At 38.2% G+C, this 15384-nt stretch overlaps 2 protein-coding genes and 1 long non-coding RNA gene across 3 annotated transcripts; 1 reads left to right on the top strand and 2 right to left on the bottom strand.

Annotated features, from left to right (window-relative positions):
• The first annotated feature begins 2090 nt into the window (after positions 1–2090).
• LOC117638862 (protein NETWORKED 1D) lies at positions 2091–9880 on the top strand. Its single transcript, XM_034374018.1, is given in 6 exon segments — positions 2091–2317; positions 2696–2767; positions 2889–3130; positions 3695–7923; positions 8570–8986; positions 8988–9880. Coding segments are annotated over 4 exon segments (5403 nt in total). The 5' UTR covers positions 2091–2317; positions 2696–2767; positions 2889–3027; the 3' UTR covers positions 9642–9880.
• Positions 9881–10132: 252 nt separating this feature from the next.
• LOC117638863 (protein ANTAGONIST OF LIKE HETEROCHROMATIN PROTEIN 1) lies at positions 10133–12150 on the bottom strand. Its single transcript, XM_034374019.1, has 2 exons — positions 11918–12150; positions 10133–11320 (listed from the first exon to the last, which is right to left on the bottom strand). Exons 1-2 carry the CDS (start codon positions 12054–12056, stop codon positions 10266–10268), a joined length of 1194 nt encoding a protein of 397 aa, XP_034229910.1. The 5' UTR covers positions 12057–12150; the 3' UTR covers positions 10133–10265.
• Positions 12151–12616: 466 nt separating this feature from the next.
• LOC117638864 lies at positions 12617–14916 on the bottom strand. The gene is made up of 4 exons (XR_004587329.1): positions 14746–14916; positions 13786–14039; positions 13513–13690; positions 12617–12940 (listed from the first exon to the last, which is right to left on the bottom strand). It is a non-coding gene; the product is annotated as an uncharacterized LOC117638864 (long non-coding RNA).
• Between the last annotated feature and the right edge of the window lie 468 nt (positions 14917–15384).

The following is a 15384-nucleotide window of genomic DNA, read 5'->3' as shown; positions in this document are numbered from 1 at the left end:
TATAAACAAACCCAAAAAAAACCCAAAAAACGATAGCTAGCCTTATTGAATTTAATATTGATTATTAAATTACTTTGATGCCCTATTGAGTGCTTTGGGTATTTTTATGAGATTTTGGGGTTGGGCTTGTTTAAAGAAATTGATGGCAGTTTTGTAATTTATAAGAAGTTAAAAGCTTTTTTGTTATGTTGTAAATGGGCTTTGGGTGTGTTTCTAAAGTCCATTTTATATAGGGTATTTTTATAATTTGGGCCCCCATATTGGGTATAATAGTGAATCTCCCTTTGTAATTTCCTACATAAATCCATACCTGTGGCAGCTGGCAGTTGGGTATTACGCATAAGTTATTCTGACTCGAAGTTTTGAGTCTGTCCTGACGCTAGTGGTGAGAGTGGCCAATCTCTCCTAAACTTTTCTTTCATCCAAAAAAAATAGTAATAGTAAATCTTTAATCCAAACAGTCACTATTGAAGAGTTCAAATAAAATTAATGGATTTAAAGAGTCAATATTATCTTTATATGATGTCTTGCATTCAACATCATGTCACTTTCTATACCTTTCTCAATATTATCTTTATATAATACTGTATGAGAGTGAATGTGATTTTTATTATGCACCAGAGTTTGAATTTTCTTTTTATAAATAAAATATCGCTTGTATAAATAATTTAAAAAAAAGTTATTTATAATTGTTAGTTAATTTTACTTTCAAAATAATCGACTCTACGAAAATTTCATTTTACATTCTCTCTATTTCTCACACCTTTTAAATTAGAAACTGAAAACAAAAGCATTCTCAAGCGAGAATTGGTTAATTTTTTCTATTCTAAATTGATTTATTTCATACGTAATAAATTAAGATAATAAAAAAAATGAAATGTGGGGTATGCATCAGGAAATACACGTGGTCCAATTTGGATGGAGAATTTTCCTAGTCGCGTGACGAATACTAACCGTCCTTGCCCACCGCCCACCTTTTTGTAAAGATTGACACCGTGTCATTTCTGCCAATTGTCAAAGATTGTCGTGTGCTTTGCATTCTATTTACCATAAAGCCCTTTCATTTTAATGCTAATTGCAATAATAAGGTGCTGCTCCAAGTTACCAAATTTTTGCTTTAGACACCATTGAATAAATCAACGGGTATTTTACCAACAAAAAAAACCAACCAACGGCTATGAATTTATTTAAGGTATAATTTTATTTCTGGTCAAATATTGAAGAGAGAATCAAGGATATCTGATCTTATTATAAAAGGAATCCGAATTTGTAATTTGAATTTACACCCACCATTTGATTCATTGATATGTATAACTATTAATTTTGTTAATTTTTGGTTAATTTAATTGTACCAGAGCTTCCGCTTTGCTAGGCTCCTAGTAAAAGAAATTTGGTCAAATGTGAATTGTTAAGGAAATTTGCAAATGTAGATTACGCTAGTTAGTTAAGGCAATGTGTTCGCTCTCTTGTACTCAAGTTTAACTTCATTTCAGTACATTAGAATAGTTTGAAATATCGCTTTACTATTAAAAAAAAAAAACATTAGTAATTTTAATTGGGATAGTTTAATTTTGGTCTAAAAATTATATTCCACATTGCGTTATGACATAGGCAGATACGCATTGTCACATCCAACAGTATTTTTGTCTGGATCTACATTTTTTAATGCTCAATTGGTGTCATGGTCATATCTAAGATATGTCATGTATGATAGAATAAATATTTAGAACCTTATGGTAATTTTGGTAACACGATCTTAAAAACATGCACAAAAACCGAGTCAAACATCTGCAAACCCAAGGAAAATCATTTTTGATATCCTAATCAAATGGGTAGGATTGTAATTTCGGATGTTTTCCTGGAGTATCAGTGGGTTTAGTCTCAGGAAAAGAACTGGAATGCTCTTATTTTCCAAAATCACACCAAAAACCGAAAATGGAAATAAAATCTGAAAAATAAAGGATTAAAATGCATTAATTTCAATTAACGTTTGGTTTTAAGTCACTGTATTTTCTTTTGGGTCTTTTCCACCTACTTTTTTTTCTTTATTATTATATATATATTTTGTTTCATCTTTGACAGTTTGCATAAGAAAAAGCTGAAACAGTACCAATACCAAACCACAACATAAAGTAAAAGCAAACACAGTGAGAGAAACAGAGAGATTCATTTTGAGACGGAGACCGACCGATCTAACAAACATGGGGTGAGAAAGAGTAAAGCAAAAGCAGCTCAAGTTGCTTTGTCACTGCTGATAATCAATCAAAACGCAAAATAAGGAACAAGGAGAGAGAGAAATAGTTTCAATTTCTTCTGGGTAAGTTTGTTTGATCATTTTGCCTGTATTTTTCACTCATTCTATTCAGAAAATCGGTCCCATTATGTATATCTTCATGGAGCAATGTGTGTGTTTGTTTTTTTTGGAGTTGATCCTCTTGCCCATGACTTTATTTGTTTTCATTTTTCATTTTTGGGTTCTGGGCAATTAAAATCTTTCTGCTTCATGGAAATTGTGTTAATTTTTATTTGATCAGTTTTTCTTAATCCTCTGTGAGCTGTATCATGCATGATCACTGAAGTTTTTGCTTCAACGCTGATTGAAAAAGACGTGTGGATTTATAATTCTCTGAAGCTTGTGAACTTGTTATTTTTTGACCAGTCTGATCATTTTGCTTTTGGGTGTGTCCTTGATCAGGTAGTTTGTAGAAACTTAGTTGATATCAGTCAATTTGAGCATATGATTCTGGACTTGAGTTTTATTGATCAGGTACTTGCTTGTTTTTTCTAATTTTCCTACAAATATATTTTTATTTTTTTAAGAATCTGATCTCACCACCTACCATGTATTCTAATTCATCTGATACCATATTGTGGATTTTGGTGATTAGGTGTGACTGCGTGAGCAGCCAGAGGTACTCTAAGCTTCATCCTACCAAGAATTACTGAATTCGGCTTGGTTGTTGTTGGTTTGTGGATCGGACTATTACCGCATCAGTTTCGAAGGTGGTGCTGTAATTGGCCAGAGTTATGGCGACTGCGTCACAAGCAGACTCCAGACGTAAGTATTCTTGGTGGTGGGACAGCCACATAAGCCCGAAGAATTCAAGATGGCTTCAGGAAAATCTTACAGGTTTGTATATAACTGGTTTGATTTGCAATTTTGTTTCATGTGTTTCTCATGTATGTGGAGTAAAGTAAAACTCCCTCGTCGGACATCATAAATTTTTGATCATGTAAACCACATTGCATATTCTGGCATGATTCTACTTTTTTTTTGTCAAGAAAAAGAATTAAAAAATATAAAGAATTCGTTTTTTCTTAACTGTTAGATTTAACATGGATTGTTGGATGGTTAAGATGCATCTAACCCCTTCTCAACCACTGTGCATCTCATCCAAGTTAGTGAGAACTTGGACCTTATCTAAGGTAGTTAGTAGTTTAGAACTGTATATAAGCTGGGGGATTTTCAGTTTCTGTTGTTGATGGTTCAACGATATCAGTGTGATCATACTGGCCTTGTCAAATGTTATCCTGATGTGTTGAGAAGATAATCATAATACTTGACAGTTTCATCTAGTGCATCTCTCTCTCTCTCTCTCTCTCTCTCTCTCTCTCTCTCTCTCTCTCTCTCTCTCTCTCTCTCTCTTATTTGTATAAGTGTGTATAATTTATTATGTTTTAAATTCTTGAACAGATATGGATGCCAAAGTCAAACACATGATCAAGCTAATTGAAGAAGATGCAGATTCCTTTGCTAGGAGGGCAGAGATGTATTATAAAAAACGCCCAGAATTAATGAAATTGGTGGAAGAGTTCTACCGAGCATACCGTGCGTTAGCTGAAAGATATGATCATGCAACTGGGGCACTGCGCCAGGCTCATCGGACCATGGCAGAAGCATTTCCCAACCAAGTTCCCTTTGCACTTGGAGATGAGTCTCCTGCAGGTTCCTCTGCTAGTGAGGCTGATCCCCGTACACCTGAGATGCCACCTCCTATACGGGCATTGTTAGATCTTGAGGAATTGCAAAAAGATGCTCTGGGGCTCTCATCCCATTTCCATGCTGTCAAAAGGAATGGAGCATTTACAGAAGAATCTGACTCTGTGCCAAGCAGAAAGGGCTTGAAACAGCTAAATGATCTATTTGGGTCTGGAGAAGGAAGGGCGAAAAAAGGCCTCAATTTTCATGACACTGAAGAAAGGGAACACCGCTTGCATAACAACGGAATCCATGACCTCAAGGCTCGATCCTTTTCTGAGTCTGATCAACTGGGTAAAGCAGAGACAGAAATTTCAAACTTAAAGAATGCCCTTGCTAAGTTAGAAGCTGAAAAGGAAGCTGGCTTACTTCAGTACCAACAGTGTTTAGAGAGATTAAGTATTTTGGAGTCTGAAGTCTCTCGTGCACATGAGGATTCCAGGGGACTGAGTGAACGAGCCAGCAAAGCTGAAGCTGAAGTTCAAACTTCGAAGGAAGCACTTACCAAGTTAGAGGCTGAAAGGGATGCTAGTCTTCTTCAGTATCAGCAATGTTTGGACAACATCTCCAATCTGGAGAACAGTATCTCTTGTGCCCAAAAAGATGCTGGAGAGCTCAATGATCGAGCTAGTAAAGCCGAAACTGAAGCAGGAGCTCTAAAGCACGATCTTACAAGGGTGGCAGATGAGAAAGAAGCTGCACTTGCACAATTTAAACAATGTCTGGAGATGATATCAAATCTGGAGGATAAAATACTTCATGTTGAGGAGGATGCCAGAAGCATTAACGAGCGAGCTGTCAAAGCTGAACATGAAGTTGAAACTTTGAAGCAAGCAATTGCCACATTAAATGAAGAAAAGGAAGCTGCTGCTCTCCAGTACGACCAGTGCTTGGAAACCATATCTAGTCTGGAGCATAAGCTCTCTTGTGCCCAAGAAGAGGCCCAACGGCTACACTCTGAAATAGATGACGGAGTTGCGAAGTTAAAGGGTTCTGAAGAGAAGTGCCTTCTGCTGGAAAAATCAAATCAGACTCTCCAGTCTGAGTTGGAGTCTTTGGTGCAGAAAATGGAATCTCAAGGTGAAGAGCTTACAGAGAAGCAGAAGGAGTTAGGTAGACTCTGGACTTGCATACAAGAAGAGCGTTTGCGATTCATGGAGGCTGAAACTGCTTTCCAAACGCTGCAACATTTGCATTCTCAATCCCAGGAGGAACTTAGATCTCTGGTTTCTGAGCTTCAGAATGGAGCTTTAATTCTTAAGGACATGGAGACTCGTAATCAGGGTTTGGTGGATGAAGTCCAGAAGGTGAAGGAGGAAAACAAGAGCCTAAGTGAGCTCAATTTGTCTTCATCAATGTCAATAAAAAATCTACAAGATGAAATCTTAATCTTGAGGGAGACAGTTAGGAAACTTGAAGAGGAAGTTGAAATTCGAGTGGACCAAAGAAATGCTCTTCAGCAAGAGATATACTGTCTGAAAGAGGAACTCAATGACCTGAACAAGAAACACCAAGTTATGCTAGAGCAGGTAGAGTCAGTTGGCTTGGATCCAGAGTGCCTTGGGTCATCTGTGAAGGAATTACAGGATGAAAAACTACAGCTAAAACAGACGTGTGAGGCTGATAGAAGTGAGAAAGTGGCCCTGTTAGAAAAGTTAGAAATCATGCAGAAACTTCTGGAGAAAAATGTTCTTTTGGAAAATTCCCTTTCTGATTTGAACGTTGAGTTAGATGGGGTTAGGGGGAAGGTAAAGGAGTTAGAAGAATCATGTCAGTCTCTTCTGGAAGAAAAAAGCACTCTTCTTGCTGAACATGCCGCCCTAATTTCCCAATTACAGATTATGACTGAGAATTTGAAGAAATCATCAGAGAAGAATAACTTTTTGGAGAATTCCCTTTGTGATGCAAATGCTGAACTTGAAGGCTGGAGGGTTAAATCAAAGAGTTTAGAAGAGTCATGCCTATTGCTTGATAACGAGAAGTCTGGTCTGATGACTGAGAGAGAAAGCTTAGCTTCTGAGTTGGACACTACTAGGCAAAGACTGGAAGATCTGGAAAAAGGATATGCAGAAAATTTGGAGAAACTCTCTGTTCTGGAGAAGGAAAGAGAATCAGCACTTCATAAAGTGGAAGAGCTACATGTTTGCTTAGGTTCTGAGAAACAAAAACATTTCAGTTTTGTTCAGTTGAGTGAAACCCAGATGGCTGATATGGAATCACAGATCTCTCAGCTCCAAGCAGAAGGTATGTGCAGGAAGAAAGAATACGAAGAGGAACAAGACAAAGCTGTGAATGCGGAGATTGAAATCTTTGTCTTGCAAAAATGTGTAGAAGATGTGGAAGAAAAGAACTTGTCTCTCATGTTTGAGCGTCAGAATCTCTTGGAGGCATCCAAAATGTCAAAGAAACTGATTTCTGACCTAGAGCATGGAAATCTTGAACAACAGATGGAGATTAAATCCTTCCTTTTGCAAATGGAAGTACTGAGAATGGGGCTGTATCAGGTGTTGAAGGCTGTTGACGTTGATGCAAACCTTGGGTATGGAGAAAAGGTTGAGCAAGATGAAATGCTTCTTAACCATATACTTGTCAAACTTCAGGACACGCAAAAGTCTCTCTCTGTTATTCGTGATGAAAATCAGCAGTTGGTTATTGAGAAGTCAGTTCTCACAGAAATGCTTGACCAACTGAAACTCGATGCGGGAAATCTTATGAGAGAAAGAAACACCCTGGATGGAAAGTTCAGGACCCAATCTGAGAAGTTCTTGGTGTTGCAGAGTGGGGCTCAAAGACTTCAGGAGATGAATGAAGAATTGAAATTGAAAGTAGTGGAGGGTGATCACAGAGAGGAAGTATTGAGGACCGAAATAGATCATCTGCATGAGAAGTTCTTGGACTTGCAAAGCGCATACAAGAGTCTATTGGAAGAGAATTCCAAGATACTTGAAGATAAAGGAGCTTTGACAAAAATGGTATTGGATTTGGGGGAAGAGAAGCATAACCTAGAAGAGGAGAAATGTGTCATGTTTGGTGAAACAATATATCACAGTAACCTTTCCCTTGTTTTCAAGGATTTTATTTCCAGAAAGCTACTGGAACTAGAAGAGCTCAGTGACTACTTGGATAAACTTCATCTTGGCAATACTGACTTGGAAGATAAGGTAAGAATATTGGAGGGGAAGTTGGAAGTTATACGAATGGAAAGCTTACATCTGAAGGAGTCATTAATTAGGTCAGAGAATGAGCTGGAAGTAGTTAAATCTGTCAATGATCAATTGAATGGTGAAATTGCAAATACAAAGGATGCATTGTCTCATAAAGAAAATGAGCTTCGGGAAGCAGAGCAGATCTTCAATGCACTTCAGAGTGAAAAGCAAGAGTTGCATACATTAGTGGAAGATCTGAATGGTAAGTATGATGAGGCTAAGGTGGTACTAGAAGATCAAGAGAAGCAGATTGTCCGACTATATGCAGACAATGATCATTATGCCAAAGAGACTGGATGCCTTCGTGAAGCGAATCAAGAGTTGGAGTCAGAACTGCAGAAAATGCATGAAGAAGCTGAAAAAACTAAAATTAAAGAGGAAGGTTTGATCAATGAACTGCAAAAGGGAAGAGAAGAGATAGAAATGTGGTTGACACAGGCTGCCACGTTTTTTGGTGAACTGCAGATCTCCACCATTCGTGAAACATTGTTTGAAGGAAAGATCCGCGAGCTCATTGAAGCATGTCAGATCCTTGAAGACAGAAGCAATTCCAGAGGTATGGAGAGCAAAATTATGAAAGAAAGAATCAGCACTCTGGAATACGAAAATGGAGGGCTACAAGCTCAGTTGGCTGCCTATATTCCAGCTGTCATCTCTTTGAAGGAGAGTACAACAGCACTTGAGAAGCATGTGCTTGCAGACGCCACATCTCATAAACTAGACACAGAAGAATCAGAGGTAATCTCCATGTCTGTTTATACATTCCCTCTGCAATGGGAAATTGGAAGTTTCAATTGTCCCAAGACTGAGGTGATGATCCATTTATTAAAGCGTCAATACTCTCTTCTTTTTTTCTATCTGGAACATAAAGCTTTACTCCATTTATTTCCTTATCCATAATGGGTTAGCAGTTTTTGATTGGTTCTGCACATTTTCTGTCCTCTTTTGAACCTGTATGAACTCTTCAAAAATCATCTAGACGTGCACCCATGAGTTCTCACTAATGCAATTATGTTCTTTGCTTCAATGCCATCGTGTATGGTCTTCTAGCCAGAAAGTCTTTTGAAAGACTTGCTTTTTATATTAGATGAATTGCGGAGCCAGTATTTGAATATATGGTTTATCATCAGAATTATGCAAGTTGTTTGTGGTACTTCCTTTTATTTTACTTTTGAGGCCTCAAATTTCATATATATTTGTAATAAAAAAATTGGTACTTCAATTTTGCGAAATTTTGTGGACAGTAAGCTGGTTTCTATCTACATTGGGCTGGACATGAATTGTTCAGCTTATGGCATGTTGCATTTGATTTCAATAGTTCAATGGTGCATGTGATTTTGGATATCATTTGAATTTGACACATCTATATTCCACTTGTATCCAGGATGACTTTCTGCATGCTGAAAGCTCTCATTTGGATGGAGATCAAGTGCCCACGGTATCAGATGGTGTTTCGGACTTGCAGGATTTACACAGAAGAATTAAAGCTATTGAAAGGGCAATGGTGGAAAAGGAAAGGCATTTTTCCGCAAATCAGGTAGAAAAGAAATTTGGGGATGGGGTTGGTAACACTATGAAGAAGCGTGAAATATCTGGCTCAGGAAATGAAATTCTGACAAAAGACATCATTCTTGATCAGATATCAGAGTGTTCGTCCTATGGGATAAGCAGAAGAGACACCATAGAGGCTGATGGTCAGATGCTTGAGTTGTGGGAAACCACTGACCAGGATGCCAGCATTGATTTGATGGTTGGCAAAGGCCAGAAGGTGGACGCTGTACCAACTGACCACAGTCAGACTCACTGAAGCAGTAAAGGAACACAAGAATAAATATTCCTCTTCAGAATCATTGGTTGAGAAGGAATTGGACATGGACAAATTAGAGATCTCTAAAAGATTTACAGAGCCCCGTCAAGAAGGCAACAAGAGAAGGATTCTAGAAAGACTTGATTCTGATGTACAAAAGTTGACAAACCTTCAAATAACCGTGGAAGACCTGAAGTGGAAGGTGGACATTACTGAAAAGAGCAAAAAGGGCAAAGGTATTGAATTTGAAAACGTGAAGGGACAGCTGGAAGAAGCTGACGAGGCCATCACTAAGTTGTTTGATGTCAATCAAAAATTGATGAAGAACGTTGAAGATGGTCCTCTGTTCTCTGATGGAGCTTCTGAGGTAGTGTCGGATGAAAGTTGGAGTGTGAGAAGAAGGAGACTTTCAGAGCAAGCAAAGGAAGGGTTCGAAAAAATCGGGCGGCTTCAGTTGAAGGTGCAGAAACTGCAATTTCTTCTACTGAAACTTGATGGTGAAAAAGAAAGCAGAGGATCAACAAGGATCACGGAGCGGAAAACAAGAGTTCTTCTGAGGGACTATATCTATGGTGGCAATAGAACCAACCAGAAACGCAAGAAAGCGCCCTTCTGTGCATGCATACAGCCCCCAACCAAGGGAGATTGAAGCAATGGAATTTCATGGTCCCATGGTATAGTTTTAAAATAATGATGAGGCATTAGTTTTGTCTCATTGTCCATAAGTTTTTTCTTTTTAGAGAGAGCTCTACTTGTTTTGCCATATTTTGTAGAGAGGAGTATTGGGTCTTGCTTAGTTTTGAGATCCTGCTGTACATGCCAGGCCCCATCTTCTAATCAAAGGAAACCCACTCAGATGGTGTTTGCTTTTTTCTTTTTCTTTTTTCATATTTTTTTTTTCTTTTACATATATATTGCTGCTTGTCTTACTTTTTGTTAGTAGCGAGTTGTATGCCACAACTTAAAATAAAAATGTTTTATTTATGTGGTAAATTTTTGGCTTTAAACTTCTTCGGTGTTACAAGTTCTCGTAGACCCAGACAAAATGAGCTTCCATTCTACTTTCTAAGCAGCCATACAAAGATGGCTGATTCAGAGTCTGTCAAAAACATACATACATTTCTTTTATGCAAGTCAATGTGAATAAGAGAAGCAATTCCGCATTTCATGTCGTATATGGCTGGTGCCGGTCAAATTGCCGAAGCAAATAATTTTACAGAATGAAACCGTTCCAAACTTCCAACTCATTTAAACCAGACTGGCAGAAGAAGAATCACTTTGGTGCAGCGGTCTGCTTGCTGTGCAGCAAGTGTTTCACTAGGATATCCCTCATAGTCCTCCCCAACGGATCAACTTGCCTACAGCATTGTTCGCCATATCCCGAGTCATGATGACCAGATAAAGCAACATCTGGTTGTAATATATCTCCACTGTCAATTCTTATATTGTGAAGTAAACAACATACCAAGATGATGCTTGGAAGTTTCCGCTTATCTGGTCTCCACATGACCTTGTTAAGGATTCTCCAAGTGCCCTTTAACTGCGAGAATGCCGTTACTGCAAGTGACCTTGCAGCCCCATGCACAGCATTGAAAGCGGAAATGGAAGCTGGGAGGCCATTGCTTTCATAAGGAGTTATGAGCCAGGGAAGCAGAGGATAGCCAACCCCACCAACTAAGTATTCTCTAATCTCTACTCCTCCAGATAAAGTTCTAACATTTTCATTCAAACGCTGTCCACCTTCACAGAGCTTGAAAAATCCTGAACACTTTAAAAGTCTAGACACCGTCATGCCCCCAGGCCAACCAGTTACAATGTCAAGAAACCTCATCTCATGGTCAACAATTCCCTGCAAGAGCATGCTGTAGTTGTCCTCCAGGTCACACCAATCGTCTGATGTTTGAACGGTAGGAAGGGTCATAATGATGTGTGTACCATCTATGGCTCCACAACAATTGGGCAATCCAAAGGCTTCTTCGAGTTTGGACTTTATTTCTTCCATTCTGTTGGAATCAGGCCACTTGAGATGGTGCTTGGCACGTTCTTCCAATGCTTCAATGAATCTCCAAGTCACCTGAGAAACTGTGGACTGGCCTACCCCAAAGGCAGCTCCCACTGAGACTTGAGACTCACCGGATGCCAACCTTCTCAGGGCGATTGCAACCTGTTTCTCAACACTAAGAAGCCTTCCTTCTATGTTGATGAGACCTGACGGTGGCCTCGACACAAGGTCTTCTCTTACAAGGGAACAGATATAGTCAAAAGTCTTCTTAGAGACCCTAAAGAAATACTTAAAACCTTCCTCTTCATCATTTGATAGTGAAGAATCTGCACAGATGAATTACATATCCAAAACAGAACAAAGTTAAGTTATCATGGAAAGTTCAAAACAGAAATCAACTTGAAAAAAAGTAAAAAAAAAATCTACAAAAAAGGCAAATAGGAAGACAGAAAAACTTGCTTCCATATAACAACGAGCAAAGCCCGACTATGTGTTTCTGTGTCTGTGTATTCCCAAGTCTGATTCAGTCAGGATTTCCAACTACTCATCCAACTTAGGCCAAACCAGATTCCTAACAATTACACACTACTTTTACAGGCTAAAATCTCCATAGCTCCCTCTAGCAATAACTTTTCGACCACATCTTTCTCTTTTCAGGATGCAAAAGACATAATCAAAAGCCAGTTTTCGTACAGCGGCCATCAGAAACTGAAGCGATTTCATAATTTAGCTAATTGAACAAAAGCACAGTTTATAGGTTTTGAGCTCTAATTATGAACATCATTACCGAATTTTGTCTGTGCATCATGGATTTTGCAAAAAAAACAAAATTTAAAGATAATTTAGCTAAAACCACAAGTAATGTGAATGCATTCCACTAAAAAGCAGAGTAATTGAAGACTGAGCTTAGTGAAAAGAAAAACCTTGGGTTGAAGAATTCTTGTGCCAGAAACTATCCCACCAGTCAGAATCTGCTGCTTTTGGCTCGACTGGAACCAAACTTAAGTTTTTCTTCAATTTCCTATCTTTCTTGCTCTTCTTTGATTTCTTGGGAGGCGCCATGGAAGCTCAAATGAGGAATTGCCCACCTATTTTTTGGCCTTAAACTTGAAGACTTCGATGGGAAGTGAAGCGAGCCAGGCAGCGAGGGAAAGGTAAAAGCTTGTATAGCCTTTATTTATTTATTTTTAATAAATAGAATATTTAACGTTTAGCCGTCCGTATAATCCATAAACAGAATATTTTAAAAGATAGTATAGCCGCGCGGCTATACTCTATAAAAAGAATATTTAAACAGTATAGCCGTATGGCTATACAATATAAATAGAATATTTAAGATTATTGCCGCGCGGCTATCTCCAGAAAAAGAATACTCAACAGCATAGCCGCCCACGTATACAATATAAATAGAATATTTAAAGGTATAGCCGCTCGGCTATACTCTATAAATAGAATATTTTAAAAAAGGGTCTAGCAATGTATAGCCGCGCGGCTATACTTCATAAACAGGAACGAGATATTTTAATAGTATAGCCGAGCGGCTATTCCGTTTTTTTTTTGGACGTTCTCAAAACAATTCGAGACCCTTCCTTGATACGTAGTTGAAGCGATGAATGCTCAGATCAATCTCAAAGTAGTTAGAACCCTGCATGAGTAGTTGTTGCACCATTCTCAAAGTCCACATGAACAAACTCACTGACAGCATAGTCACTCACGCGAGCTCCTGCATCACTATTTATTTTCTTGAAACTGGTATTTCTTTTCTTGGTACCATGTGAAGCGGAGCAGGTTGCCTTTCTATGGCGTTTGATGACCCGCTGACAGTGTTTTTTCCTTGATTTAATTGTTTTGGATGTGGTTGACATGCAACCTGCCATTGTAGCTTTTAAATCATGCAAGTCCCAACTACAACGATGCCTTCATCAAGTCCTCTCCAACCTGTGTGTCTACAAATGAAACAAAATACATCAGAGAAGATTAAAGTATTTCTGGAAAGCAGTTTCTATGATCACAAATAATCATGAGAATGCAATCAATTCTTTCATCATGAGACGGTTTCAGTAATTTATGGCTCAAACGCTAGGCCAGTTAACCAACTTAACACTTGGAAATTATTAGAATCAAACGGATGACACACGGGTCTCTATGTTTAACTAGTATGGTGGCACTATCAAAAAGCACCTTGGTTAGAAGCAACTGGTAACTTGAAGCACTACACTAGTTATTCAATCAATTTGTAGATGAAAATTTGTGCAATCATCATAAAAATCAAATGTCTGATTCAAACCTTCTCAAACAAAGTGGGATGTCTCTTTCCCGGTCCCATAGATAAGCCACTTATCTATCTTAAGCCCCAAATCTTTAGTTCTGGCTCACTAGAACATAAACATGACCAGAAAACAAGAAGATAGTACAACCACCTCAAGAACAACCCAACAAAACCTTAGTCCCTGTGCTTGCTATTATCTATCTTAAGCCCCAAATCTTTAGTTCTTACTCAGGTTTAATTAATTAGTACCTTTCTCTTAAGTAGTTGGTATGGGAGCATCAATCTCAAGTATGAGAATTCCAGGAACATTGCTTGCATTAGCATCCTGCTCAACATTTCTGTAAACCATGGAATTCGGAAGGTTTCCATGAACAAAAGTCCTTGGCCTTGCCACAAACAAAAGTACCCTGATCACAGATATTGCAACCTACACAGAAGAAAAAAGAAATATTAGTTCTAATGCGTAGTTCTAAGTTGTTAGAAGGCACGTTCTTCCAATGCTTCAATAACTCTCCAAGTCACCTCAGAAACTGTGGACTGGCCGACTCCAAAGGCAGCTCTCACTGATACTTGAGACTCACCAGATGCCAACCTTCTTAGGGGGATTGCAACCTGTTTCTCAACACTAAGAAACCTTCCTTCTACGTTGATGAGACCCGATGGCGGCCTCGACGCAAGGTCTTCTCTTACAAGGGAACAGATATAGTCAAAACTCTTCTTAGAGACCCTAAAGAAATACTTAAAACCTTCCTCCTCATCATTGGATAGTGAAGAATCTGCACAGATGAATTACATCACCAAAACAGAATAAAGTAAAGTTATCATGGAAAGTTCAAAACAGAAATCAACTCGAAAAAAAGTAAAAAAAAAAAATCTACAAAAAGGGAAATAGGAAGACAGAAAAACTTGCTTCCATATAAAAACAAGCAAAGCCCGACTATGTGTTTCTGTATCTGTATATTCCCCAAGTCTGATTCAGTCAGGATTTCCAACTACTCATCCAACTTAGGCCAAACCAGATTCCTAACAATTACAGGCTACTTTTACAGACTAAAATCTCTATTGCCCCCCCTAGCAATAACTTTTCGACCACATCTTTCTCTTTTCAGGATGCAAAACACATATCAGAACCCAGTTTTCTTATAGCGGCCATCAGAAATTGAAGCGAGTTCATAATTTAGCTAAAGTCAGGAAAAAAAATATGGAGCCGCCTAGACCCTAGCGGCCGCCTAGCGCCTAGGCCGATTTTTCCAACAGCCTAACTAAACAAAAGCACAGTTTATAGGTTTTGTGCTCTAATTATGAACATCATTACGGAATTTAACGTTAAAGAACAAAATCCACCACCTGTTCTACATGTCGGTGCATCATAGATTTTCCAAAATAAACAAAATATAAAGAAAACTACAAGTAATCTGAATTTATTCCACTAAAAAGGAGGAAGCAGAGTAATTGGAGACTGAGCTTAGTGAAAAGAAAAACCTTGGGTTGAAGAAACTATCCCACCAGTCAGAGTCTGCAGCTTTAGGCTCGACTGGAACCAACAAGCTTAAGTTTTTCTTCAATTTCCTATCTTTCTTGCTTTTCTTTGATTTCTTGGGAGGCGCCATGAGAGCTCAAATGAGGAATTGCCCACCTCTTTTTAGGCCTTGAACTTGAACACTTTGATGAGAAGTGACTCAGTGAAGCGAGCCAGGCAGGGAGGGAAATGTAAAGCTCGTATAGCCATTTTTGGGCTTTTTTTATTATTTAAAAAAAAAAAATTAGTATAGCCGAACGGCTATACTATTTAAATATTATATTTAAATGGTATAGTATATTTAAAAGGTATAGCCGCACGGCTATACTAGAATCTTTTTGTTTTTTTTTTGTTTTTTTTGGGGCAAAATTTTTTCCCTGATTTTAGTTTATCGATAAGAGTAGTTTAGAGCATTATCCATTACTATTAGGCCATTACCTGAGTCTCTATTGTCCTCTTTTGATTTTTTACTTTTCCAGAATTATTACCTCTATAAAGAATTTATTATTTTCTCGTTTAATACTCGTATTATATACTTACGTACGTATTTTTCAAATAATGCTTTCGTTTTCCGTACATGTCTTGAAGACTAGATAAAATAC

The sequence above is a fragment of the Prunus dulcis genome, chromosome 8 (genome assembly GCF_902201215.1).
Source record: "Prunus dulcis chromosome 8, ALMONDv2, whole genome shotgun sequence".
NCBI classification, from domain to species: Eukaryota; Viridiplantae; Streptophyta; class Magnoliopsida; order Rosales; family Rosaceae; genus Prunus; species Prunus dulcis.
The sequence above is the reverse complement of the archived record's forward strand: the minus strand, read 5'-3'. Positions and strand labels throughout refer to the sequence as shown.